We start from the raw sequence: 26,396 nt of genomic DNA, 5'->3' as shown, positions 1-26,396 counted from the left end.
CATAAGAGACTCTGAAATATAGAGAACTGAGGAGAGGTGAAGGGTACTTGAGTGCGGGGATGGGCTAAATGGGTGATGGACACTAAGGAGGGCACTTGTTGGGATGAGCACTGGGTGTTATATGTAAGTAATGAATCTCTAAATTCTACTCCTGAAACCATTACTATGCTATATGTTAACAAACTTGGGTTTAAATTTTTAAAAATAAAATAAACCATGATTTTTACACACTCATTTGGGATCATCTTAATATACTAAGACCACCCGCAAATGGAAAAAGCCTGAACCCCCTCTATTGCTGCAGGTAATTCCTTTTACTGGTAATTTACTCTGTACCTTGAACTTTTCCAACCTTGTCTTTCCAATCCACGTGCAGATGACACAGGCACCCAAGGATGAAGAAATTGGGGATTTACAGAAATTGCTAAGAGACCCATCTTTTGAATCCAGTAAATCTAACTGCCATTCCTGAGTCCATCCCGACGCTGCCCCAGCCTCTAAGTGTCCAAATTTGTGGCTCTCTAGCATGGCTTCATACGTCAGATCCCACGGGACTGTAAGCGCTCTTCCCGCCCTCTGTTGCTCAGGGATACTGGATCATTCCCGGCCAGCTGCGCTGCGCATGCTCGGCCGCACAGCTCGGCGGGAAAGGGGCGGGGTCTACCTGACTGTTTCGCGTCAGAGTTAAGTTCCTTAGAGAAGCGTCCTGCGGCGACCCTCACTGAGGGGAATTAGTAAGCCTCCTTAAGTGGCTGTGTTGTCGGTCTTTATTCCTGCGCCTTACCGGAAAGGGGCTGAGAGTTTCGTCTGTCAGAGGGAGGATGAAGCGTCGGGTCGGGCCGGAGTCCTAAAGATGGTTCCTTGCGTGCGGCTTCCGCCATGTGAGAGTCGGGAACTCGGGTCAGACCCCTGGTTGTGTTTGTCCTTTTCTTTAACCTTGTCCGCAGAGTCGGGGGATCCTTGTCCAGCATTTCCAGCGTTTCTCGCCGCCCACTGCCCCTGCGTCGTAACTGCGCTTTCGGCGTTTGGTCTCTGTCCGCGGCCTCTTTTTTTAAAACATTGATCTATCGTACCGGTGGCTCTCGATTAAGCCGTGGTGACTTTTCAAACTTAAAAAAAAAAAAAAAAAGACATCATGGAAGTTCTTTTGCAAGTAGACGTGTATACGGAATCTCAACTAAAAGAGATTGAATAGTTACTACAAAAGTTTGACTCGATGAATTGGAATATAAAATCGGGATTAGATGAAGGTGCAGTCTTTATCATTTTATTTCAGTATTTTGCCTTAGTGCACAGGGATTGAGAGTATTTTGGTTTGCATGGATTAGTGTGTGCAATCAGTAACTTCCAGCTTTCTTAGGATGCAATTTCAGCAAGAGTTGGATCACTAATAACACCTGACAGTAACTTGTATTCCTCATCACAAATATATAAGACAAGAACTTAAAATTTATAACAAGAACTAAAAATAAAATATTTATAACAAAACTATATTAATTTTAGTTTTGACAGGATCAGGATTCAACAGTTTGCGGTTTTTTAAAAGATTTTATTTTTAAGTAATCTCCATACCCAAGGTGGGGCTCAAACTCACAACCCCGAGATCAAGAGTTACATGGTCTACCGACTGAGCCAGCCAGGCACCCTTGCCATTTAACTTGTAGGTTGAAGCAAGAGCATTAGGGAAGTAGATGCCCTTGCTAGAATAATGAATTTGCTTCTGGGATTTTCTGTGAGTGAGCATATAACAGGTCACAATCCAAAAAGGATAGGTGAAAAGCTGTCCTCTTAACTCGTCACTGACAAAGCTACAAGGAATTGAGCTGTATTCAGCCAGATGGCAGGAAAAACTATTTTCTGAAGGTCACTTAATCTGGCACAAATTGAGGCTTTGGAAGTCTCTAAAATACTTAACATTTGGTATATTATAGAATTAAGTATATTTCATGATTTTTAAAGTACATTTTTCAAATAATATGAATGAAATGTTTGCTGAACCCCTAAAGCTACTGATTTACAAGAGTTAAGTTCAAGGATTTTGGTGTTCAGGGACCTTTCTGATATGACCCATGTCAGCTTCTCAAATGTTATTTCCTTGCACTAGCACTCTTACTTTTTATCTTTAACAATAACTCCGCTTCTTACAGTTCCCACGTTTGTCATTTTGCACATGCCGTCTCTATACCTGGAATATACTTTTCATCATCCTTTGTAGACACTTTAAAACCTAGCTCAAATTTTATCTTCTAGAAGATTTCTTCCCTCTTTTCTGCTTTTTACCTTGCATACACTTAAATTGTTGTAATCATACTGTGCTAGCAGTGTATTTATAATAGAGTGTTGGGACATCCTAATCGTTCCTCTAATTCCAGTACCTAAATACTTCATAAATGGTGGCTCCCCATTGCCTGTAGAACTAAGCAAGGACATTTTAGTTTGGCTTGAAAAGCATTTAGCCTTCTGCCTCCAGCTTTTCTTTTTAATGTTTATTTTTGAGAGTGAGAGACACAGAATGTGAGCTGTGGAGCGGCAGATAGAGAGGGAGACACAGAATCCAAAGTAGGTTCCAGGCTCTCAGCTGCCAGCACAGAGACCGGCACAGGGCTCAAACTCACAAGCTGTGAGATCATGACCTGAACCTAAGTCGATGCTTTACCAACCGAGCCACCCAGGCGCCCCTCCAGCTTTTCTATCAAGATAGTAAAAAAGCTTACAGAACACAAGTGAATAAAACAAGTTTTTGCAAAGTGCCATGTATAAAGAAATAGCTATAATGCAAAGAAGTAAAATGTTAGAGTATAACTGCTTCTGGACTCATTCATTAGTCACTTTATTTTTTCTTGTGACCACACCACTAGTAAGTCCTCCAACTTTTTTCTTTTTTGAGATTATTTTAGCTATTCTAGGTTCTGTATACATTGCATATATGTTAGAATTATCTTGCAGCTTCCACAAAAACTGGGACTGATCTGTAGCTCAGTTTGGGGAAAACTGACCTAACAGTATTAAGTCAATCAACAAGCATGCTTTATTTCTCCATTTATTTATATCTTTCTTAATTTCTCTCAGCATTGTTTTGTTTTTCATTGTGGAGATCTTGACATATTTCATTAGATGTATTTGATGTTTTATGATGCTGTAGAAAATGGTTGTTTTAAAATATTTAATTGTTATAGTGAAAAGAAATGATTTTTGAATATTGACCTTCCTAAATTTACTTAATAATTTCAGCAGTTACTTGAAGATCCTTTTGGATCATGACCTGGGCCAAACTCAGATGCGTAACCAACTGAGGCACCCAGGCATCTTGGACTAAATTGTTTCTGACAAGAAAACAACTTTATTCTAATTTTTGTTCTCCTGTATGTTATGTCTTTATTCTTCAGCTGCTTTTAAGATTTTATTTTTAGTTTTCACCAGTGTAACTATAACATACATTGTTGTGTTTCCCTTTTGTATTTACCTCGTTTGTGTATTCATAGAGCTTCTTGAATTTGTGTGGTTTGATATTTTTCTTTATCTGGGGGAAATTGTCCAGCCGGTAGTTCTTCAAATATTATATCTGTTGCATTGTCTGTTTTCTCTTTTTCTGGGACTCTGTGTACATCTGTAAATAGATATATTGTCATACTCCGCATGTTACATTTTTTTGTAGTTTTACCCTTTTATGCATTAGTCTGAACTACTTTCTACTATTGATATAAAATTTATTAAATTCTTAATTTCCCTATTTTCCAATTCTCAAATTTCCATTAACTCTTTTTTTTTTTTTTTTTTTAATTCCAGGACTCTGCTAAACTTCTCTTTTTCTCTGTTTTCTCAAATGCGCCAAAGACCTAGCCTGATAATACCAATATTAGCCACCTGTAGGTCTGTTTTATTGTCTTTTTTCTTTTAATTGATTTTCAGTCAGTCTTATTTGGGAGTTTTGGGTTGGGGTGTACCCATACATTTTTACTGTACTGTGAACACTGTGGATGAAAAAATTTAAAGACTAACTGCACTAACTCCAGAGAGTGCTGTTTCCTGTAGGCAGGCAGACAGTTCTTACAGATTACATTAATCCTGTTGAGGCTAGTATTAGTCCTTGTTAGGGCTTATTTATTTTTGGTTTGCTTTCTTCTAGGGAGTAGTCTTTTCTCCTGGGTTGTGGTCTGTACTCCTAGCACATGATGCTTCCCTGGAGTCTCAACTGCAAGTCCAGATCTTTACCAAGTCCCCTCTACCTTTGCTGGGCTTAAATTTCAACTTTGTTCTTAGCTCTGCAAAGCTTCTATAATCTCTTTTCAGCTCTTTAGACTCCCAGTTGCTATTTTCTGTTTCATATCTACAGAGTATTGATATGCAGTTTGGAAGTCAGCTAATACGTGGAGGAGGAGGAGGATACTTGTATGCAAATTGGGGGGGGGGTTATTTCTCCTTGGTTCTCACCTCTCCCTTGTGCCTCTAGAGTTCCAACTACTTTGGTGACCCAGAACTCCCAGCTCCTTAGTTCAGTATGCCTGTTTTCTGCTCGGGCTTGTTCCTCTGCCCTGGAAAGTGCCCTCAGGGGCAAAGCCTGTTAATTTTATCATTGTTTTCAGTAGGAGGGTTTATCATACTGAAGACTACTCTGTTTTGCCTAGATTGTTTTTTTTTTTTTTTAAATAAGCAATTTCTACACTCAACCTGGAGCTTGAACTCAGGACTCTGGAGATCAAAAGAATCACATGCTTTGCTGACTGAGCCAGCCAGGCACCCCTAGATTTATCAGCTTTTTATTTATTTATGTTTTTAATATTCATGTATTTTTAAGAGACTGAGAGAGACAGAGCGTAAGCAGGGGAGGGGCAGAGAGAGAGAGAGATACGAATCCAAAGCAGGCTTTAGGCTCCGAGCTGTCTGAGAGATCATGACCTGAGCTGAAGTCAGATGCTCAACCGACTGAGCCACCCAGGCACCCCTATCAGCTTTATTTTTAATTCTTACCAATCTGATAAAACTTGGAGCTGAGTTGGTTTAGAAGCTGAGTAGGATTTGAATAGGCAATAATGACTTTACAGGTAGGAGAACAGTATGAGCACAATATAGTGGGGAAGAATTAAAAGATTAAGGGTAAGCAATTTGGAGCATCAAGCTTATATAAGCCGTATTGTACCAATTTTCCAGGAGGAAAGTGCATACATTCTCTGTGGAGGTCTGTTTGTATGTCTAGAAATAACTCCTAATAGCTTGTAATTTCTTTGCAGTCTCCTGTTTTACTTTAAAAATTAATGTGAATTTTGTTTTTTGCTTCATGTTATATTCCTCTTTGGTTTAAATTAAAATGTTTTAATTGGTTATTACCAAGTAGTATTAACCATCAGGAATATGTGCCACATTGATCCTAGTACAATTAATGCTCTTCAACTTATGCAGTTTAGCCCCAGTTGGGGCAGGTGAGAGACTATATTAAAAACAGGTTTTGGGGCACCTGGGTGGCTCAGTCAGTTAAGCACCCGACTTCAGCCCAGGTCATGATCCTGCACTTCGTGGGTTTGAGCCCTGTGTCGGACTCTGTGCTGACAGCTTGGAGCCTGTTTTCAGATTCTGTGTCTCCCTCTCTCTCTGCCCCTCCCCTGCTTGTACTCTGTCTCCCCAAAATAAATAAACATTAAAAAAAAAAAAAAGGTTTCAATGCTTGGCTGGCTCAGTTGGAGGAACATGTGACTTGATTTAAGGGTCATGAGTTTAAGGCCCACGTTGGGTGTAGAGATTACTTAAAAATAAAAGATTTTGGGGGGGCACCTGAGTAGCTCAATCAGTTGAGCATCTGTCTCTTGGGTTCAGCTCATGTCATGATCTCATGGTTCTTGGATTCATGCCCCACAAACTGGGCTCTGTGCTGAGTATGGAGCCTGCTTGGGAGTCTCTCTCTTATCTGCCCTCCACTGCTTGTGCATGTGCTTGCGTGCTCTCTCTCTCTCTCTCTCAAAATAAATAAATAAAACTTTAAAAAAGTCTTTAAAAAATTTTTTAAGTTTATTTATTTTAGTAATCTGTACACTTAACATGGGCTCAAACTCACAACCCCGAGATGAAGAGTCACATGCTCTGATTGAGCCATCCAGGCACCCCAAAAATAAAATCTTTTAAAAAAAAAGGTTTCTAGGACTTATTTTACATTAATGTGCATCTTGTTGGAAAAGGAAGCACTAGATTTATTATTCATACATGTTTTTTGCTCTTTTTGTTTTTCCAACAGTTCTATACTGTTTTCCCCTGCTTCAGAAACATGTTATAGATTAATTAATTACACTTTCAGGGTGCTTTCCATTATTTTCATATTTGTGTGATGACTGACACATTGGAAGGGATTCCAAGATGCAAAAGCTCATAGGTGCTTTGTTTTGGTTTTTAATGTTTTATTTTTTATTTTTATTTTTATTTATTTATTAAATTTACAGCCAAATTAGTTAGCATATACTGCAACAATGATTTCAGGAGTAGATTCCTTAATGCCCCTGACCCATTTAGCCCATCCCCCCCTCCCACACCCCCTGCAGTAACCCTCTGTTTGTTCTCCATATTTTTGAGTCTCTTATATTTTGTCCCCCTCCCTGTTTTTATATATTTTTGTTTCTCTTCCCTTATGTTCATCTGTTTTGTCTCTTAAAGTCTCATACCAGGGCGCCTGGGTGGCGCAGTCGGTTAAGCGTCCGACTTCAGCCAGGTCACGATCTCGCGGTCCGTGAGTTCGAGCCCCGCGTCGGGCTCTGGGCTGATGGCTCGGAGCCTGGAGCCTGTTTCCGGTTCTGTGTCTCCCTCTCTCTCTGCCCCTCCCCCGTTCATGCTCTGTCTCTCTCTGTCCCAAAAATAAATAAACGTTGAAAAAAAAAATTTTTTTAAAGTCTCATACGAATGAAGTCATATCATATTTGTCTTTCTCTGACTAAATTTCACTTAGCATAATACCCTCCAGTTCCATCCACATAGTTGCAAATGGCAAGGTTTCATTCTTTTTGATTGCCGAGTAATACTCCATTGTATATATATATATATATATATATATATATATATACCACATCTTCTTTATCCATTCATCCATTGATGGACATTTGGGCTCTTTCCATACTTTGGCTATTGTCGATAGTGCTGCTATAAACATTGGGGTGCATGTGTCCCTCAGAAACAGCACACCTGTATCCCGTGGATAAATGCCTAGTAGTGCAATTGCTGGGTCATAGGGTAGTTCTATTTTTAGTTTTTTGAGGAACCTCCATACTGTTTTCCAGAGTGGCTATACCAGCTTGCATTCCCATGTTTTATTTATTTTTGAGAGAGAGAGAAACAGAGTGCGAGTGGGAGCGGGGCAGAGAGAGAGGGAGGGAGACACAGAATCTGAAACACGCTCCAGGTTCTGAGCTATCCAGCATAGAGCTGGATGTGGGGCCCGAACTCACCAACCACGAGATCGTGACCTGAACTGAAGTCAGATGCTTAACCGACTGAACTACCCAGGCTCCCCGATAGGTGCTTTGTTTTTAATTTATTTTTAGACTTACCTATTTTCTTTCAGGTGAATGATAGTCTAATAGTTAATTTCCAGAGAGTTTTACTTTGCTGGTATGGGCTGGGAAGAGGCCATAAGAGCTTTTATTTTACTTCACAGGCCTGAAGGATTCATTTAATTCTTTGCTTTGTGATAAGGGATTTTAGTAAAAGCTACCAGAAAAGTGGGGAAAAGATCTCAGATGAGAGAAAAGAAGATACAAGGAACCAGTCTGTCCTTGAAAAAGGAGCCTTGGGACTGAGCAATCAAAAGGCACTTGTGGGGGCACCTGGGTGGCTCAGTCAGCTAAGCATCTGACTCAATTTCAGATCAGGTCATGATCTCATGGTTTTCAGGTTAAGCCCTGTGTCGTGCTCTGTGCTGACAGCATGGAGCCTGCTTGGGATTCTCTCTCTTCCTCTCTCTCTGTCCCTCTCCTGCTCATGCTCTCTCTCTTTCAAAATAAATAAACATTTTTTAAAAGGCACTTTTAGTTCTTCAAAAGCTGTAAAATGGATTTTTTTTTTCAAGTTTATTTTGAGAGACAGTGCAGGCTTGAGCCAGGGAGGGCTAGAGAGAGGGGGAGAGAAAGAATCCCAAGCAGACTCTGCGTTGTCAGCTTGGAACCCAATGTGAGGCTTGAACTCACAAACTGTGAGATTGCAACCTGAGCTGAAATGAAGAGTCCGACACTTAACCGACTGAGTCACCCAGATGCCCCTGGAATTATTTTTTAAGCCTGAATGCGCAACAATCTTTTATATTGTGATTTTGGATTTTAGCTATCTTACCTAGTTACCAAAAAGAAATCCACTCATGGGGGTGGAGGAAGGCAGGCATGAAATGTAATGGAAAAATAGATTCAAAACATATTTAGAAGGTGGGGCACCTGGGTGGCTCAGCGGTTAAGCATCTGACTCTTGATCTTGAGTCAGGTCATGATCTCATGGGTTATGAGATCAAGCCCTGCAGCAGGCTCTTTGCTGACCTTGTGGAACTTGCTTGGGATTCTCTCCCTCCCATCTGTCTCTGCCCCTCCCCACACTCATGCTCTCTGTCTCTCTCTCAAAATAAATAAACTTAAAGAGAAGAAGACCAGCAAAGAGATAGGAGAAATAGGTCTTGGAGTCATAGGATTCAAGGAAAGGGAGAATTTCAAGGATGAATGAAGGGAGTAGTCAGAGAGAGGGCAATAGCTTTAAAAGTTGGATCCTTCTATACTGACAGCTCAGAACCTGGAACCTGCTTCGGATTCTTTGTCTCCCTCTTTCTCTGCCCCTCCTGTGCTCACGCTCTATGTCTCTCACTCTCAAAAATAAACATTAAAAAGAATTTAAAAGTTGGATCCTTGAATGTATTTGAATGTTTATATGTGAAGAACCAATAAGGAGGGGAAGTAGAGTTGAAGATACAGATAATAACTGGCTCTATAGGAAGGCAGTGTTGGGGGAGAGGTAGTGAGTACAGGTATTTGGATTAACCTTGGATAGAAGACTTTACATTTCCTAAGACTATTTATTTATTTTAATTTTTTTAACGTTTATTTATTTTTGAGACAGAGAGAGACAGAGCATGAATGGGGGAGGGTCAGAGAGAGAGGGAGATACAGAATCCGAAACAGGCTCCAGGCTCTAAGCAGTCAGCACAGAGCCTGACGCGGGGCTCGAACTCACGGACCGTGAGATCATGACCTGAGATGAAGTCATTCGCTTAAACGACTGAGCCACCCAGGTGCCCCTCCTAAGACTATTTAATAAGTTAAAAGTAAACTTGTGAGTTTGGTGGTTTATGCTATAGTCAGGCCTGGGGGAATAGAAGTGGAGAAGACTAGTCCCAGAAGAAAGCATAGATATGTCTACCAGAAAATTATACAGCAAAGCTATATTGGGGAATAGTGAATGAATGAAGGGAAGAAAGCCAGTGTTGGTACTGTGAAGGAACCTTGAGTCCAAGCTGTCTAAAGACCTTTTGTGTTTCCAGAAACCTACCATATTTAAAAGGACTAATTTTAAAATCAGGCTCTCCATTAATTCATATTTTATTTTAGGAACCTGGATACTATTCCCCAAGAAGAAATTCATTAGTTTGGAACTAGTGGATTCCTTTGCAACAGATACTAAGATGAAAGAATCACCGATAGATAGCGAATGTGACAAAGCAGTAGCACCACAACTGGGGCAGCTGGATGAAATTAAGACAGAACCTGACAATGCACAGGTAAGTATTTTACTTTATTTTCTTTTTTCTAGAACAGCGTTTAAGTGTACATTCCAGTTATGCAGATGCTGGTTTATGGGTTTAAAATCTTTCTTTTTCTTTCTTTTTTTGTTTTTTTAAAAATATCTTCTTTGGGGCGCCTGGGTGGCGTAGTCGGTTGAGCGTCCGACTTCAGCCAGGTCATGATCTCGCGGTCTGTGAGTTCGAGCCCCGCGTCGGGCTCTGGGCTGATGGCTCAGAGCCTGGAGCCTGTTTCCGATTCTGTGTCTCCCTCTCTCTCTGCCCCTCCCCTGTTCATGCTCTGTCTCTCTCTGTCCCAAAAATAAATAAACGTTGAAAAAAAAAATTAAAAAAAAAAAATATATCTTCTTTATAATTTTTTTTTAATGTTTATTTTTGAGAGAGACAGAGACAGAATGCAAGTGGGTTACGGGTAGAGAGAGAGGGAGACACAGAATCCAAAGCAAGCTCCAGGCTTTGAGCTCAGTACAGAGTCCGACATGGGGATCAAACTCATGAGCTGTGAGATGATGACCTGAGTTAAAGTCGGACACTCAACGGGCTGAGCCACCCAGGCGCCCCTATGGGTTTAAAATCTTAAATCTTGGGGCACCTGGGTGACTCAGCCAGTTAAGCTTCCAACTCTTGATTTTGGCTCAGGTATGATCTCACTGTGAGTTTGAGCCCCACATGTTGGGATTCTCTCTCACCCTTGTTCTCTGCTCCTCTCCTCACTCTCATACATACATGTATGTGTTCTCTCTCTCTCAAAGTAAATAAACTTAAAAAAGAAAAGAGAATCTTAAATCTTTATCTTCCCTAAAGTAGTTGGTCAAATCATATATTGTGTCAAGTGCCATCACAACTATATGCAAGAATATGATTTGAGAGAAGCATAGATGGTTGGAATTGGGTTTTTGGATTGATACAAGGATTGCCTAGGATATTATGGGCCTAGCTAAGGGTAACACATTTTTCTTTTCATTTTTATTAACTAGAAACCATACGAGTAACTAATTGTATGTTTTTATGCTACTGACTCAATTGAAGTAGTAGAATTAGTACATTTTTAATCCTTAGAATTTTGTATTTGTTTGTAATTATCTTACCCAAATTAGTTTCATGTTTATTCTTAAACTTTTTTAGATATATCCTAAAAAACCTATAAGTGACAAACTGATTCAAGCTGTGAGTATTCTGTAGTAGGGCCAAATTTTCCTTAGAATGTTTATATATGAACCAGCTGAAATTTCTGATGAAATAAAAAGTAAATTCAGTTTTAATTTCTTTCTTTTTTTTTATTAAAACTTTTTTTTTTTTTACATTTGTTTATTTTTGAGAGACAGAGACAGAGCACAATGGGCGGAGGGGCAGAGAGGGAGGGAGACACAGAATCCGAAGCAGGCTCCAGGCTCTGAGCCATCAGCACAGAGCCCGATGCGGGGCTTGAACTTACGAACCGTGAGATCATGACCTGAGCTGAAGTCGGACACTCAACTGACTGAACCACCCAGGCGCCCCCAGTTTTAATTTATTTCTAATATTCAGTTTAGAAATAGCCTAAAGTAAGTCAGTATCAAGTAAGGATATGACTCTCATTGACTTGGTGTCACTGGGGAATGTTGTCCATCTAGGAAGTATCTGTTGCTTCTTCAGTCTATGGACATTCAAACACATAAATCACACTTAGATAGCTTGTCAGCTGCTCTGAAACATCCTCCTCTGTAAGACTTATTTAGGCCAGTCCAACAACTTTTGTGTTGATGGTCTTTATGAAGACAGTTAGCTATTAATGACTGGAACAAGGATGGAAAATAGATGTCATTATTGAGTGTGTCTCCTCTGTTTGTAGTAGCTCCTGAAGGGCTGTGTGAACAAAAACTATTGAGTAACATCTAGTTATGATTACACATAATGTGATTTATTGGTGTTGTCAGTCAAAGGTCACCAAAAGGAGAGTGTTCACCTATGTACTATGGTTCAGTTTAATTATACAATTCACTGAACAGACTTAAACATAATTTATCATTTTCTATTGAATAACTGCTGGTTTTATACACAGTGTATTCATTATTTTCATCTCTTTTTTTAGGAGTATTGTCAAGCCCAGCAGCCCAAAACTCAGGAGAATGAACTGAAAATAAACACTACATTTTCAGACAGTGGTAATAGAATCACTTTATTCTAAATGTAATAGCCAATTTATTCTGCTTTTTTAGAATATGTTTGAATAGTGTGCATTGTTTGTTTTGGGTTTCACGTCCAGGAGAAGTAACCTCTAAATGAAAATGAAAGAATGCATACTTAATTTTATGTAAATACTAATTTTCTTCCTTCCTGTTTTGTGTTATAGCTCCACAGTTGACTACAAGCATTCAGCTTTCTCTGACATCATCTGGCATGAATAAAATGCTTCCTTCAGTTTCAACCACAGCTATTCAGGTTTCCTGTTCTGGTTGTAAAAAAATTCTTCAGAAGGGGCAAACTGCTTATCAGAGGAAGGGGTCTACTCAGCTCTTCTGCTCCACGTTTTGCATCACTGAATACATTTCATCTGCCAGTTCACCAGCTCTTCCCAAGAAAACTTGTTCAAACTGCTCAAAGTATATAATTCTAAATTATGCCCACTTTTATTTCCCCTACATAGAGCTCAATCAGTCTTGGTTGTAATTACCTACATTTTCATTTTTTCTGAATGTATCACCTTGATTTAGTGAAAAGAAGCTGCTTCTGCTTTCACTTCCTTTATTAGATTCTTCAGAAATAGTTTTTTTATTGAGAGATTTGCACAAATTAAAACATAGGGAGTTCTAGTTCTCTTCAACTTTAAATAGTGTGACTTCTGAAATTTACTTTTCTTTCTAGTTGAAATTCTCTATAAGTGGGATTATTATATGCCCATTCTATTTTATCATTTAACTGTATAGGATGCACTAACACATTAATCATATAACAGTTTATTTGGATCTTCCAAGGTATAAAATTATATAATGTTTCTCTTGTAATGAAGTTATTTGATTCTTTTGCAAAATCGAATAGTCACAGGTAAACATAAATAGGTAGATATCTTTTCAAGATTTCTGTGAGCTACTGTCGGGGTCTTTATTGCTAACTTTTTTTTTTTAATTTTTACATATGTAAGGCAATTTAGATGCAGAGAAAGGAAGTAGTACTAATTTCATAATGAATTAGTGGAAAATGTCCAGAACTTTGAACTCTACCCTGATATGTAGATCAGTGTGCTTTGAGACTCCTATCATAATATTCTGGTTTGTTAACGCTCATGAAATGCTATTGCTAAATTTTAAATGTTTTTGTTTCAGAATGAAGAAAACACATAGGTCACCAGTTTTGCTTGTAAATACAATAAATTCCTTTCAGATGTCTTATTTTGGAATCAGATTGCCATAATTTGAATCTTGCTTTCTCCATTTATGGTTATATTTTGTAACTTACAGCAGCTGTATTAGTATCCTCTGGGAACTTGGTAAATAAAACCACAGAATCTCAGGTCTCACCCAGACCCACTGAATCAGAAATGCTTTTGTCCCCAGATGATACGTATATAATGCTAAAGTTTGAAAAGCACTGAGAACTTCTGTCTTAGTATTCCCATCTGTTTAATTCAATGTACATAAGAATTATGAGCATTAAATAATAGATTTAAGTGATAGAACAATACTGGTATGTAATAAGAACTCAGTAAATGTTAATTATTACTATTACTACTCTCTTAACAAACTTACAAATCCTTTTTATTGGTTGCTTCAGCTCCTTGTTTGGCTGGCACTTTGGTGTTACCCTTTGCTGCAAGTCTTAGACCCTGAAACTGACCTTTCTCTTGTGCTTTTTCAGCCCTTCAATACTGTGTCTTTTTTCTTTTTTGCTAAGGGCTGTAACGCACTTTTCTTCAGTCTGCTTTCTTTCTCTGCAGAAACATAAAACTGGAAGGGACCTTAGAGATCATCCAGTCCAAACATTTTCTTTTGGTTTTGAGGAAACTGAGACCCTCAGAAGTTAAGGTATCATGTTACTATTTTGGCCCATTATACATCTTCAGCACATCTCCCAGGTAGATTGAAAAGGCTGAAACAGGAAAGATATAGTAAGTTCTCTAAGGCAGAGAAATCCAGTATGAGCAAAAACAAGAAACAAGTTTTACTTTCTTTGGAATACAGAATTTTTTTTGATGCAAAATACTATTGTATACGTTGGTGGAAAGGTGGTAGTGCTTAGGCTAGGAGAGTCCATCCATTTTTCAGAGTAACCTGTGCTTGTTTTGAAATTTTTTTTCCTTCACATTTATTAGCATCTTGCATTAATACATAGTTCTCAAGTTTTAGCTAATTATCAGTCCTTGTTGAAGTTTCTTTTATAGCAGTGATTTAAAATCTGTTTTGAGTTATTGCAATCTTTATTCTGTTTTATGAACCAAATGAAAGTTAGCTTTGAAAATGACATTTTAAATTATGTTAGAGAAGACTTCTTTTGAAGAACTGTTGTTTCTGCACCTTAGTATCCCAGGTGGAACCAACCAGAGATCCTGAAAGCAACCAACAGAGTTCAGAATATCCCTGTGCACTAATGCTGTAACACTTAAATATATAGGAAAGTTGTTCAGTCCGATGCTTAAGAGTTAGTTTAAGCTAATTGTAGGCACTTTTAAGAAAATTCATTTTTTTATTTTTTATGTATAAGGCCTTAGTAGATTAGAAACCAGCAATCTAGTATACTGGTAGTAGTAAAAACCAGTAAGCATTTTCAGACTTCATGCTTCTGCTGATGCAGTTTCTTCTGCCTTCCTTTCTATCTGGCTAATTTCTGTCTTAAAGGTCTGCCTCCAATATCTTCACCTTTTGTCTATTCGCACACCATTCCGTCCTCTCTTCCTAACTCCCAACCACTCGGAGTAGTTGTTCCATGGTCTGTGTTTCAGTAGTGTTCATAATTCCCACAATATTAATCATAGCATTAATGTTTTAAAAAATTGATATTGCCCCGGTTAGACTGTGAACCTCTTGAGATTAGGAACCAGATCATACTCCTGTTTATATTCCCAATGCCTAAACACTAGCTGGCACACAGTGAAACCTAGAAAAATTTTTGTCAAATGAAATACAAGGATAGCACAACTCAGATACTGCATTTAGAACTGTATCTTAAACCAGTAAAATGACTGGGGATCATGAAATGAACCTGTTATTTTTGGTACCATTTGTTTAAGAGGCAGAAAGATCATAATACACTAAAAATTTGTAAATGTTGAAGTGTTAAAATAGTGCTGATTTCAGGAGTATTTCATCTGGATAATTATTACACTGAATAATTGATATTCTGAAGGTTCTAAGTAGCCAGATATCTTGGCAGTCCTCAAACATTCTGGTCCCTGGACCCCTTTACACTCTTAAAAATTATTGAAGAGACAGAGAGCTTTAGTTCATAGGTTATATCTACTAATATATACTGTGTTAGAAATTAAAATGGAGAAATTTTTAAGCTCATTATTTAAAAACAGTCATTTAAAAATAGTAACTCAGTGCATGTTGACATAAATAATATTTTTTAAAATTCATTTTAGAGAGAGAGGAGTAGAGAGAATCTCAAGCAGGGTCCATGCTGAGCATAGAGCCTGACGGGCTCAGTCCCACAACCCTGGGATCATGACCTGAGCCAAAATCAACAATCAGACACCCAATTGACTGAGCCCCCCAGATGCCCCTACATAAATAATATTTTTTAATGAAAACTAGCCATATATGTTTTTTAATTTGATGAGAAGAAATGTTAAGAAAAATTTAGTAAGCATGATTTTATTTTGCAAACCACTTTAATGTCTGGCTGAGTTTTCATATCTGCCTTTGTATTCAGTTCATTGGAAAATGTTTTAGCTGAAGTGTGAAAAAAAACTGATCGTACAAATATGTAATTGGAAAAGGGAAGAGTGTTTTAATAGCCTTTTAGATTTTGTGGTGCTCTTCTGTGACACTCCACCCAAGTATTGTTAAAGGTTATTTGGAATGTAGAATCTGAAACCATATCAAAATTTTTTTGTACTGTTTGGTTAAAATTCATTGGTCTTGTTAGGTTACAATCATTGGTCTGTCTGTACTTTGAATGTTTTTTTTACCCATAAATGAATGATTGTTACCTGGTATAATAATTCGGAAAATAATGGTTCACTGAGTTATGCAGATCTTCTAAATGTTAACATATTTCTTTATGCAATATTTCAAAAATCACATTTGCTAAAAAAAAAAAAAAATCACCACCCCCAAAAATAATCCTCATCATCACTACTAATCTCATCAGGAAAGTTTAACTATTGGGAAGCAATCAAATTGGAGGTGGCAGATTTTCCAAAATTCTAATTTTCTTTTTTTTCAGCTTATTTATTTATTTTGAGAGCGAGACAGCACGAGTGGGGGAGGGGCAGAGAGACTCCCAAGCAGGCTCCACACTGTCACCATACAGTCTGATACAGGGCTCAAACTCACGAAACTGTTGAGATCATGACCTGAGCTGAAACCAAGAGTCCGATGCTTAACTGACTTGCTTAGTCAATGGCTTAACCGTACCACCCAGACACCCCCAAAATTCTAATTTTTCTTTTTTTCAATTTTTTTTTTTTTAATTTATCTTGAGAGAGCGTGAAAGGGGGAAAGGCAGGGAGAGAGGGAGACACAGAATCTGAAGCAGGCTCCAGGCTCTGAGTTGTCAGCACAGAGCCCGACACAGGGCTCAAACTCATAAACCATGAGATCATGACCTGAGCTGAAGTTGGACGCTTACCTGAGCCATCCAGGCACCTCTGAAAATTCTAATTTTCAATGAAAGCTCAAATTTTATCATTGGCAATGAATACTGCCAGTTTATCTTGAAGTTACAGTCTTACTTTATTCATTTTTGAGAAAATATTTACCAGATACTCACTTCTGGATAATAGTTTGTTCTTTCAAGTGAAAATATGTTCCACAAAAAAAGTAGCTACCTTAGGTTGTAACTGTTAACATTCCCACATGAGATATTCTTTGAGGCGGCCATCATACTTTAGTGTGCAGGGGAAGATCTTTATGCCTGTGTCCCATTTCATCACAGAAAACTGAAAAGAGGTTGTCAAGGGTGAAGTTTAATAAAGTAAATTGATTTTTACAGTGAATGTATGGCAGTGAATAACAAATACTAGGACATTTTGGTACAAGTGCCTTAATTTGCCTAAGGCTCTGGCAAACGTTTTTATCCAGCATTTTTTTTCCCTCCCAGCTTATTAAGGTGAAATTCACATAACAAAAAGCCATTGCAGTAATGTTTAGTATACTCAGGGTGTCTAATTCCAAAATATTTCTGTTCTCCAAAGTAAAATGTTCTGTCTCTACCAGTCTGTCTTCTTGCTGGGGATTTATCTTTTCTGGATATTTCATATTAATGGAATCATACAACATATGACCCTTTGTGTCTGGCTTTTAGCATAAGGTTTTCAAGGTTTATCCATGTTATAGCATGTGTATCAGTACTCTGTTCTTTTTTTACAGCTGAATAATATTCCACTGTATGGATATATCACAATTTGTTCATCCATTCATTCAGTGGCGAACATTTGGGCTGTTTCCATCTTTTAGCTTTTTTTTTTTTTTTTTTTACATAAACTCCAGGCCCAACGTGGGGCTTGAACCCACAATCCAGAGATCACATGCTCTACTGATGGAGCCAGCGTGGCACCATCTTTTACCTATTTGAAATAGTGCTGTTAGAAACATGCATGTGTCTATCCTTTTTTGAGTACTCCTTCACTTCTTTGGGGTGCATATCTAGGAGTGGAATTGCAGTGGCCCATTGTTGATTTTACACCATCACTTGAAATGTTAACACAACGAGAAAGACAAATAACATTTTAATATGAAAATAGTTTTGATTTGTGAACCCCTTGAAAGTCTCTGGAGGATCTCTGGAATTTTGTAGACTGTACTTTGATATATTTTGTAGATTCCAAATTTGGTGAGGAATGAATATGTGATTTCTCATCATCATTTTGTTATGACTAGCACTAACAATACAGACTAGGTAGTCCTCAAAACTACGCTCTCAGATGTGCTTTGTAGTCCCTACTTTAGGGGCACCTGGGTGGCTCAGTTAAGCATCTAACTTGGGCTCAGGTCATGATCTCATGGTTCGTGAGTTCAAGCCCCGCTTCCGGCTCTGCGCTGACAGCTCAGAGCCTGGAGCCTGCTTCAGATTGTGTCTCTCCCTCTCTCTGTGCCCCTCTGCAGCTCATGCTCTCTCTCTCAAAAAAAAAATACTACAAAAAAATTTATAGTCCCTACTTTATAGATGAGGGAATTAACATTTGAGAGTATAAATGACTTATCCATCACTACTGAATGTAAGTCCTAGAACTAAATACCAAAGGTTTTCTTATTTCAAGGCTATTACTGCTGCTGCACACTCCTCAAGTAGGTGAAACGGGAGAGGGTTACTTGAGAGTGTGCTTTAACTTATAAAAGTGTTTAATAGTGCCCTTGTTTTTATTTTCAGAGACATTTTAAATCTAAAGGATGTGATCAGTGTCCAGCTGGATGACTCTAGCAAAAATTTTTGCAGCCAGTCTTGTCTTTCATCATATGAAGAAAAAAGAAAAGCATTTGTTGCCATATGTACTAATAACATTTTAACCAAATGCAGCATGTGTCAGAAGACTACTGTTGTAAGTTGCAATTTTTTTTTAACTTTAGGGATTCTGATTATTTTGCTTAAATATTAGCATTTTTAGTGAATTCTTTTAAATCCTAGATTCAGTATGAAGTAAAATATCAGAATGTGAAACACTGTCTTTGTAGTAATGCCTGTTCTTCACTCTCACTTGAACAGCCTCCTGTGATCTGTTTTGAGAACTATAGGGCTTACGATCACACTGTCTAGTCTGTTGCATATACTTCCAATGAAAGGCCAGTCCCATTACTTTATTAGTTCAAAGGGTATGACAGCATATAAGCAGGTAAAAATAAAGACCTATTGCATAAGGACCACTCCACTGGAATTTGCATGGGACTAAATGAAAAATCCAAGATTGAGTTCCTTCCATTAGTTTGCTTGTGAGTGGTTCCACTTCAGGAAAATGTGGGGATTGGATTTTAGTACCATTGGGAATAGTTTCAGTTGGCAACACATTGAAGGAGATGAAATGAAAGACTTCTGACAGTTCCTCTTACATAGCAATTCATGATAAATGCTGTATGGAGATTTTCCTAAAATATCTCAGGATGATCATCTGCCTTGAAAAAAAGCCACACAGATAGAAGCTTGTTTATAAACTGAGATTAGAGATAGCAGAAATAACAATAGCCTACTGGTCAGTAAGACTCAACCACAAAGGTGTTTTTAATTCTGTTTTCCTAAACCCTAAGCAAGGTTAAAATGAATCAAGAATGTCACAGGTTTATCTGAATCTGTGAGAAATAATCTTCTATTTCTGGTGGGAGAGCCTTTGGTGGTTGGTTCTGAGAGCAGAGAAGCTGGTTCTACTTTGGTGGACTAAATGAGATTAACACAATTAGTGGTTTGAGCCCCTGTCATGAGGTGGGACTGTTGTCTTGCTTGTTCAGATGATGCTTTGAGACCCAACTCCCTATCTATGTAAATTCTTCCTTAAAAATAAGCAATTGAAGATGGGATTCTCAGCAAGTCTGAACAATTCAAATAGGTCATTTACGAGCCACCTTTTATCTATGGCAGAATGTCCACACCATGAGAGTATCTTGCCTTTGGACCAGAAATGGGAGAATGGAAGGCATGGGAGCCTTCTGAAGGCAAGAAATGCCATTCCATCTTTTCATTCTTTATCAGTCACACTCAATAAATAGGATTTGTCCTGTTTTTAAGAGCCTGTTTTGAGTACCTAGTTACTCAGCCTATGTGATGGGGTAGGGCTGATTTGGGTAAAGGAGTTTAAAAAGCACCATTTAACACTACACCCTGCATATAAGATATTATTGTAATAGTGATAATGGAGAAAATCCATATTGTTAGTTAAGTGTAATCCAGAGTTAGACAAGCAAAAATAATATAAAAACGGGGACAAAACATAAGAGACTCTTAAATACAGATAACAAACTGAGGGTTGCTGGGGGGGTTGTGGGTGGGGGGATGGGCTTAATGGGTAAGGGGCATTAAAGAAGACACTTGTTGGGATGAGTGCTAGGTGTTACACATACAGGGTGAATCACTGGAGTCTACTCATGAAATCATTATTGCACTATATGCTAACTAACTTGGATGTAAATTAAAAAAAAAAGATTTAGAAAATTGTTCAAATCTATGAATCTAAAAATGGGGTGACTTTTTTTTAAGTGGATTGTTTTATATAAATATACTTTGACCACATTGTTTCCCCCCCACATCTTCTTAATAGAGTAAATTAATTATTACTTTTCCCATATGAATAATTAACTAACTACAGATGATACATAGTACTATTATTACTTGATGTTAAATATTGATGAATGGTAAGGGGTGTCTCAGTATAAAAAGTCATACTAATAAAGGGTAAAAGAATTTTCAAAGTTAGACTCTGTTTTTTGTTTCATTATTCCTTTGCCAATATCCTGTTCTTTCACAGAAGAAAACCTATATATTTTCAATTGTCTTTGCACTTTATGTCCCCCAAAGCAGTTCTTTTTCACCATTGCCATAGTCCAGGAATGAGGATTCCTCTTTCAGTAGAAACAATAGATGGTGAACCTCAGTTTATATCCTTTACCTTTGTACACTTACTGAATGCACTATATTCTATACATCTTACTGTTTATGTGCTGCCTTCTCATAATATGCTTGCAATTTTTACCATGAAGTTAGCCTAGAAAAACAGTAATTCTCACAGCATGTTATAACTTAATTAAGCACCCTTTTCTGGCTCCTCCTTAGCACAAATAAAAGGCTTCCCTGAGTTTATATCCAAAGTGGAATTGAAAAGAGATATAATTTTAAGGCTTTTATTTATGTATCCCGTTGGCTTTGATTGCCTGGATTGAGGAACATTTTCTGTGACCTCCTTCTTCATTGCTTGCGTATATATTACTGCTGCAACTAATATATATCTGAGACATAACACAAATAGTTATATTTTGGATTGATCTATTTCCCTCATTTTAGTCATTGTAATCCGTAGTGCCTTTTTTTCCTGGCTTTTAGGAAAGTGTAAAACAGGGCTTCATCATCATTACTTATTATATTTCAGCTAATAGCAGTAATGGTGGATATGTTTTGCTTGTTAACAATATATATCATATACCGGGAATATGAATATTACTTTAATCTCTAAACAGAAACCAGCCAAAACACTTACATCTGTTCTTTGCAAATCATTGAAGCCCTCAGATGAAATGATTGAGACCACCAATGACTTGGGGAAGACAGACCTTTTCTGTTCTATTAATTGTTTCTCTGCTTACAATAAAGCTAAGATGGAATCTTCTACAGGTAATGTTTATTTAGCAGTTATCAGAGGATTAGAAACTATTGAAGAATATTACTGCTTTCCTTTAATTTATAACCTTGATTTATCTCAAGGTTAAGTTTTTGACTTAAAAATCAAAACAATGCAAAACTTGTTGCAAAAAAAAGTTTCCAGTAGTTTTATGTAAAAGAAAATCTACTTCACCACCAGAGACTTAATATTTATTTATGAAAATCGTTGTATTAGAATATAGAATTTTGTACTCAACCCTGCTTTGTAAAAGCAAGGCTAGTAGTTAGTTACATTTTTTACAGGAAGTAGAGCTAGTTGGAAATAGTTTGAAGTTCACTAGTAGAAAAGCACTAAGTAACCCAGAGCCAACTTTGTATTCCATCAGAGAGCCTCCTATAGAACCATTGGTGCTATTTACATAGATAATAAAGTGAATGATTCTCCTGGGGCTTATACATCATGTAAACTGGCTTATGATGGAAATCTCTGCACTGTTAGCTTAGAAACCAGTCTAGCTCCATTCATGTTGAGGGTTAAGAATCTTGGAGGTGTTAGAAATGATACCCATTAGGAGATTCTATAGGAATCTCTTTTCTCTTCTTTGTGGGTAATTTCATGTAAAGATTTGCTTGAAATTTCAAGCAAATGGTGTATAAAGAACTAAGAAATTGTATGCAAAAATAAAATATACAAAATAATAGAAAATGTAAATTATCAGTTTAAGGTTATTAATGTGTTATCCTAAAGAACCTACCTATTCCTTAGCCTTACTTCATATCCAGCAATACCTTAAGCTATTAGATATTTCCATTGTTTGTTGAAATAACTTGTTATTAAATAATGCTTTCTGATTGATTCTTCCTGGTTTTTGAGAAATCTTCTTATTTTTATCAGTAAATGTTTCCATGGTACATGATGCTTCAACGGGGCTCTTTTCTCCAAAGAAAGATACAACTCCAATTATAAGCAATATAGTGTCACTGGCAGATACTCATGTCTCCCTACCCATCATGAACTCTGATGTCTCACAAGGTAAAATTGATAATAAAGATATTTGACATATACACTGTTTTCCCATCCTTGATGAATCTATCTATTCTAAGTTTGTTTGTTGTTGTTGTTTTAAGTTTTTTAATGTTTGTTTATTTTTGAGAGAGAGAGACAGAGTGAGAGCACAAGCAGGGGAGGGACAGAGAAAGATGGAGACACAGATTCCAAAGCAGGCTCCAGGCTCTGAGCTGTCAGCACAGAGCCCAATGCAGGGTTCAAACCCACGAGCCGTGAGATCATTACCTGAGCCAAAGTTAGACGCATAACCAACTGAGCCATCCAGGCGCCCCTATTCTAAGTTTGTTTTTGTTGTCTGATACGAAATAAGCAATTGTGGTTTATGATGCTATTTTGTAGATTATAGTATAAGATCTTGAATTGATGATACTCTATTTTATTTTAGCAGATACAGTTTCTTCAGTAACAGCAAATGTCATTGTAGATGTAAGTTTTGTTCCTAATATTTTTTGATGCTGTATTTTCTTTGTTAAGTATATTTGTGTGTATATACACACAATTCACATATATACATATATATGACCACATTCATTCCTGTTTCCATCCTAGAACTCAAAAAAGTTGAGCAATAAACATCTTTTGGTATTCATATTCAATTTCCCAAGTCTCAGGTCTGACTTGAAATTATTAAGAATATTTAAACATAAGTATTATTAGTCATAGTTTTTCCTTTGGGTTCTTTATTACCTTTTTCAATACTATAGTCCTATGAGCAATAAAAATTATTTTTATTACAATTACATACCAAAAGATTATTTGAACATTTTTTTTTTTAATTTTGAGGGAGGGAGAGAGCATGCATAAGCAAGCAGGGGAGGGGCAGACTGTGAGGGAGAGGGAATCCCAAGCAGGCTCTACGCTGAAGAGGGGCTCGACAGGGGGCTCCAGCTCACGAACCATGAAATCATGACCTGAGCCAAAACCAAGAGTCAGACACTTAACCAACTGAGCCACCCACGCACCCCAAGATTCTTTGAACATTTAGTGTTGAATCTAGATCGCAACTTTACATTATAAATAATTGTTAATGTTTCCCCCTAGTGGAGCTCATGTTGCAACGTGCCTATTCATTTTCTTGTGTTATTAGAATAGATATGTTTGATATTTTAATCATTTGATAACTATTCAAACAAATGTTTTTGTTTTTTTCTCCCATTTCTAAGAGTTTACCCAGTGAATCAAGTACTGGTGTTGCTAATAATAGTGTTGAACAGCCAAGCCTTTCACCATCTTCATCAATATCCAGTCAGAATGCAGTTGGCTCCAGTGTAGAAGTACAGAAAGATCAAGTGTCAAACCAAGATGCTACATACAATATGAAATCTGTGAAAATAAGTGATGGACTATGTCATCCAAAATTTACATCCAAAGTACTAAAAGTTAAAGATAAATCACGAAGTATTAAGAAATCTTGGTGTTCAAATTTCCAGCATTTGAAAAGCAGTATTAAAAAGGATGTGACATTCTGTTACTCATGCCAGTTGTTCTGCCAAAAAAGTTTTAGTTGTGGAGGAGAATCATTAGCAGCCCAAGGAATTTCTAATTGGAAAAAGACTCTGGAAAAATTCAGAAAGCATGAAAAAAGTGAAATGCATTTGAAGTCATTGCAGTTTTGGAGGGAATCCCAGTTTTGTGATGAAGCTGTCAATGATAATTTATCTATTCATTCAAAACAGATGGAAGGAAATAAAAAGTACCTAAAGCTTATAATTGAAAATATTTTATTTCTTGGGAAGCAGAGTTTATCATTAAGGGGAAATGATCAGTCGATTTCAACTGTGAATAAAGGCAATTTTTTAGAATTGTTAGAAATCAGAGCAAAAGATAAAGGAGAGGAAGTATTCCGACTTCTGAATTCACAAGTTGACTTCTATAATAGTACACAAATTCAAAATGATATTATTGAAATAATAAAGACTGAAATACTGCAAGATATTGTGAATGAAATCAATGTCTCCCCAGCTTTTTCAATAATATGTGATGAGACAACTGATAGTGCCACTAAAGAACAGCTTTCCATTTGTGTAAGATACCCACAAAAAATGTCAAAGGCTGTCTTAATAAAAGAAAGATTCTTGGGTTTCATAGATGTTGAAGAGATGACTGGGACTAACTTACATAGAACTATCAAAACTTACCTGCAGCAAATTGGAGTTGATTTGAGTAAACTATGCGGCCAGGCCTATGATAGTACCATGAATTTGAGGGGAAAATTTAATAAAGTTGCAGCAGAATTCAAGAAAGAAGAGCCAAGAGCTTTGTACATACATTGTTATGCCCATTTTTTGGATTTAGCAGTAATTAGGTTTTGTAAAGAAGTAAAAGAACTCCGAATTACTCTAAATACTCTCAGCTCTTTGTTCAACACTATTCATATGTCTGGGGAAATGTCTGCACATTTTCAAAATACTTGTAAACTAAGTCAAAACAAAACATGCAAGAAACATACATCACAATCATGTTGGACAGCCCATGATCGTATGTTACTATCAGTGATCGAGGGTCTTCCAGAGATTATTGAAACACTGGAATTTGTAGCAAGCCATTCTTCAAATACAAGTTTGGCTGATGAATTGAGTGATTTGTTAACATTGGTTTCCAAATTTGAATTTATCTTTTGTTTGAAATTTCTTTATCGAGTGTTAAGTGTTACAGGAATTCTTTCCAAAGAGCTTCAGAGTGAAACCATAGATATTTTTTCATTGTCTTCAAAAATAGAAGCAATTTTGGAATGTTTATCATCTGAAAGAAATGACGTCTATTTCAAAACTATCTGGGATGGAACAGAGGAAATATGTCAAAAAATAACCAGTAAAAGTTTTGAAGTTGAAAGACCTTCTTTTCAGAAAAGAAGAAAAATTCAGAAAACAATAGATCTTGGCAATTCAGATAGTACTTTTTTTCCTACCTCAACAGAAGAACAATATAAAATTAATATTTATTACCAAGGATTGGACACTATATTAAATAATTTAAAATTATGTTTTTCAGAGTTTGATTATTGCAAAATGAAGCAAATTTCAGAACTACTATTTAAATGGAATGAACCGTTAAATGAAGCAACAGCCAAACATGTCCAAGAATTTTATAAACTTGATGCAGACATCATCCCAGAACTTAGATTTTATCGGCAATACGCAAAGCTTAACTTTGTCATAGATTATGATTGTATCAACTTCATCAACCTTGGCTATTTGTTTATCCAGCATGGTCTTCACAATAATATTCCTTGCATATCAAAGCTGTTATATATTGCTTTGTCTTGGCCAGTTACTTCAAGTGCCGAAAACTCATTTTCTACACTGCCTCGTCTTAAAACATATTTATGTCATACCATGGGACAAGAGAAGCTTAGTGGCCTAGCCCTAATGGCTATTGAGCAGGAATTGGTAAATAAACTGATGGAACCTGAAAGACTCAGTGGGATTGTGGAAAAGTTTATCCATCCAATGAAAGAGATGTAACACTTGCTAATTTGAGTTTTACCTAAAATAATTTTGTATTTCTGCTGGAATGTTTGTTTTTATTTCAAAATTTTATCTCCTAAGAAAATTTTTTTTTCACCAGAACATGTAACATTCACTTGATTCAAAATTCAAAAACCAGAATGATGTACAGTGAAAAGTCTCCTTCCCTTTTTTTAGTACCCAGTTCTCCCTGTAGTGTTGTCTGTTTCTCAGATATCTCTCTGGAGATATTTTTCATAGATCATACTCTGCAGTGCACACTGTTCTTCAACTTGTCTTTTCCACTTAACATATTTTTGAGATTGTCCCATATCAGTACTTAAAGGGTTTCTTGATTTTTTTTCATGACTGCATAAATTTTCATTGTATGGATGTACCATAATATATTTTAATAGTCCCTAATGACAAACATTTTAATTCTTCACAATATTTTGCCATTATACGTAATGCTGCATTTAATAATGTTACACATAGGTCATATTGCACATGAGTGAGTTAACTCAAAGATAAAATTTTAAATTGGAATTACTAGGTCAGAAAATTTATACATTTTTATTCTTGATAGATAACTGGCAAATTGATTTCTATAAGAATTATGCCATGCATGATGCCACATCACCAACCATGTGTGAGATTGCCTATTTCCTTCAATCTGTATAAACATTGTTCCCAAACA

The 26,396-nt window shown here is 37.0% G+C and overlaps 1 protein-coding gene across 1 annotated transcript; it reads left to right on the top strand.

Annotated features, from left to right (window-relative positions):
* Positions 1 to 651: 651 nt before the first annotated feature.
* On the top strand, positions 652 to 26,396 carry ZMYM1 (zinc finger MYM-type containing 1). Its single transcript, XM_047083713.1, is given in 11 exon segments — positions 652 to 881; positions 9,558 to 9,727; positions 11,820 to 11,892; positions 12,081 to 12,330; positions 18,257 to 18,425; positions 18,512 to 18,633; positions 18,635 to 18,716; positions 21,043 to 21,196; positions 22,080 to 22,217; positions 22,642 to 22,679; positions 23,417 to 26,396. Coding segments are annotated over 10 exon segments (3,423 nt in total). The 5' UTR covers positions 652 to 881; positions 9,558 to 9,631; the 3' UTR covers positions 25,718 to 26,396.

This window comes from Lynx rufus, unplaced genomic scaffold, assembly GCF_022079265.1.
Source record: "Lynx rufus isolate CCGP_SWC_20201006 ecotype Redwood Valley unplaced genomic scaffold, mLynRuf1.p SCAF_2, whole genome shotgun sequence".
Taxonomy (NCBI): Eukaryota; Metazoa; Chordata; class Mammalia; order Carnivora; family Felidae; genus Lynx; species Lynx rufus.
This window is presented reverse-complemented; position numbering and strand designations above follow the sequence as displayed.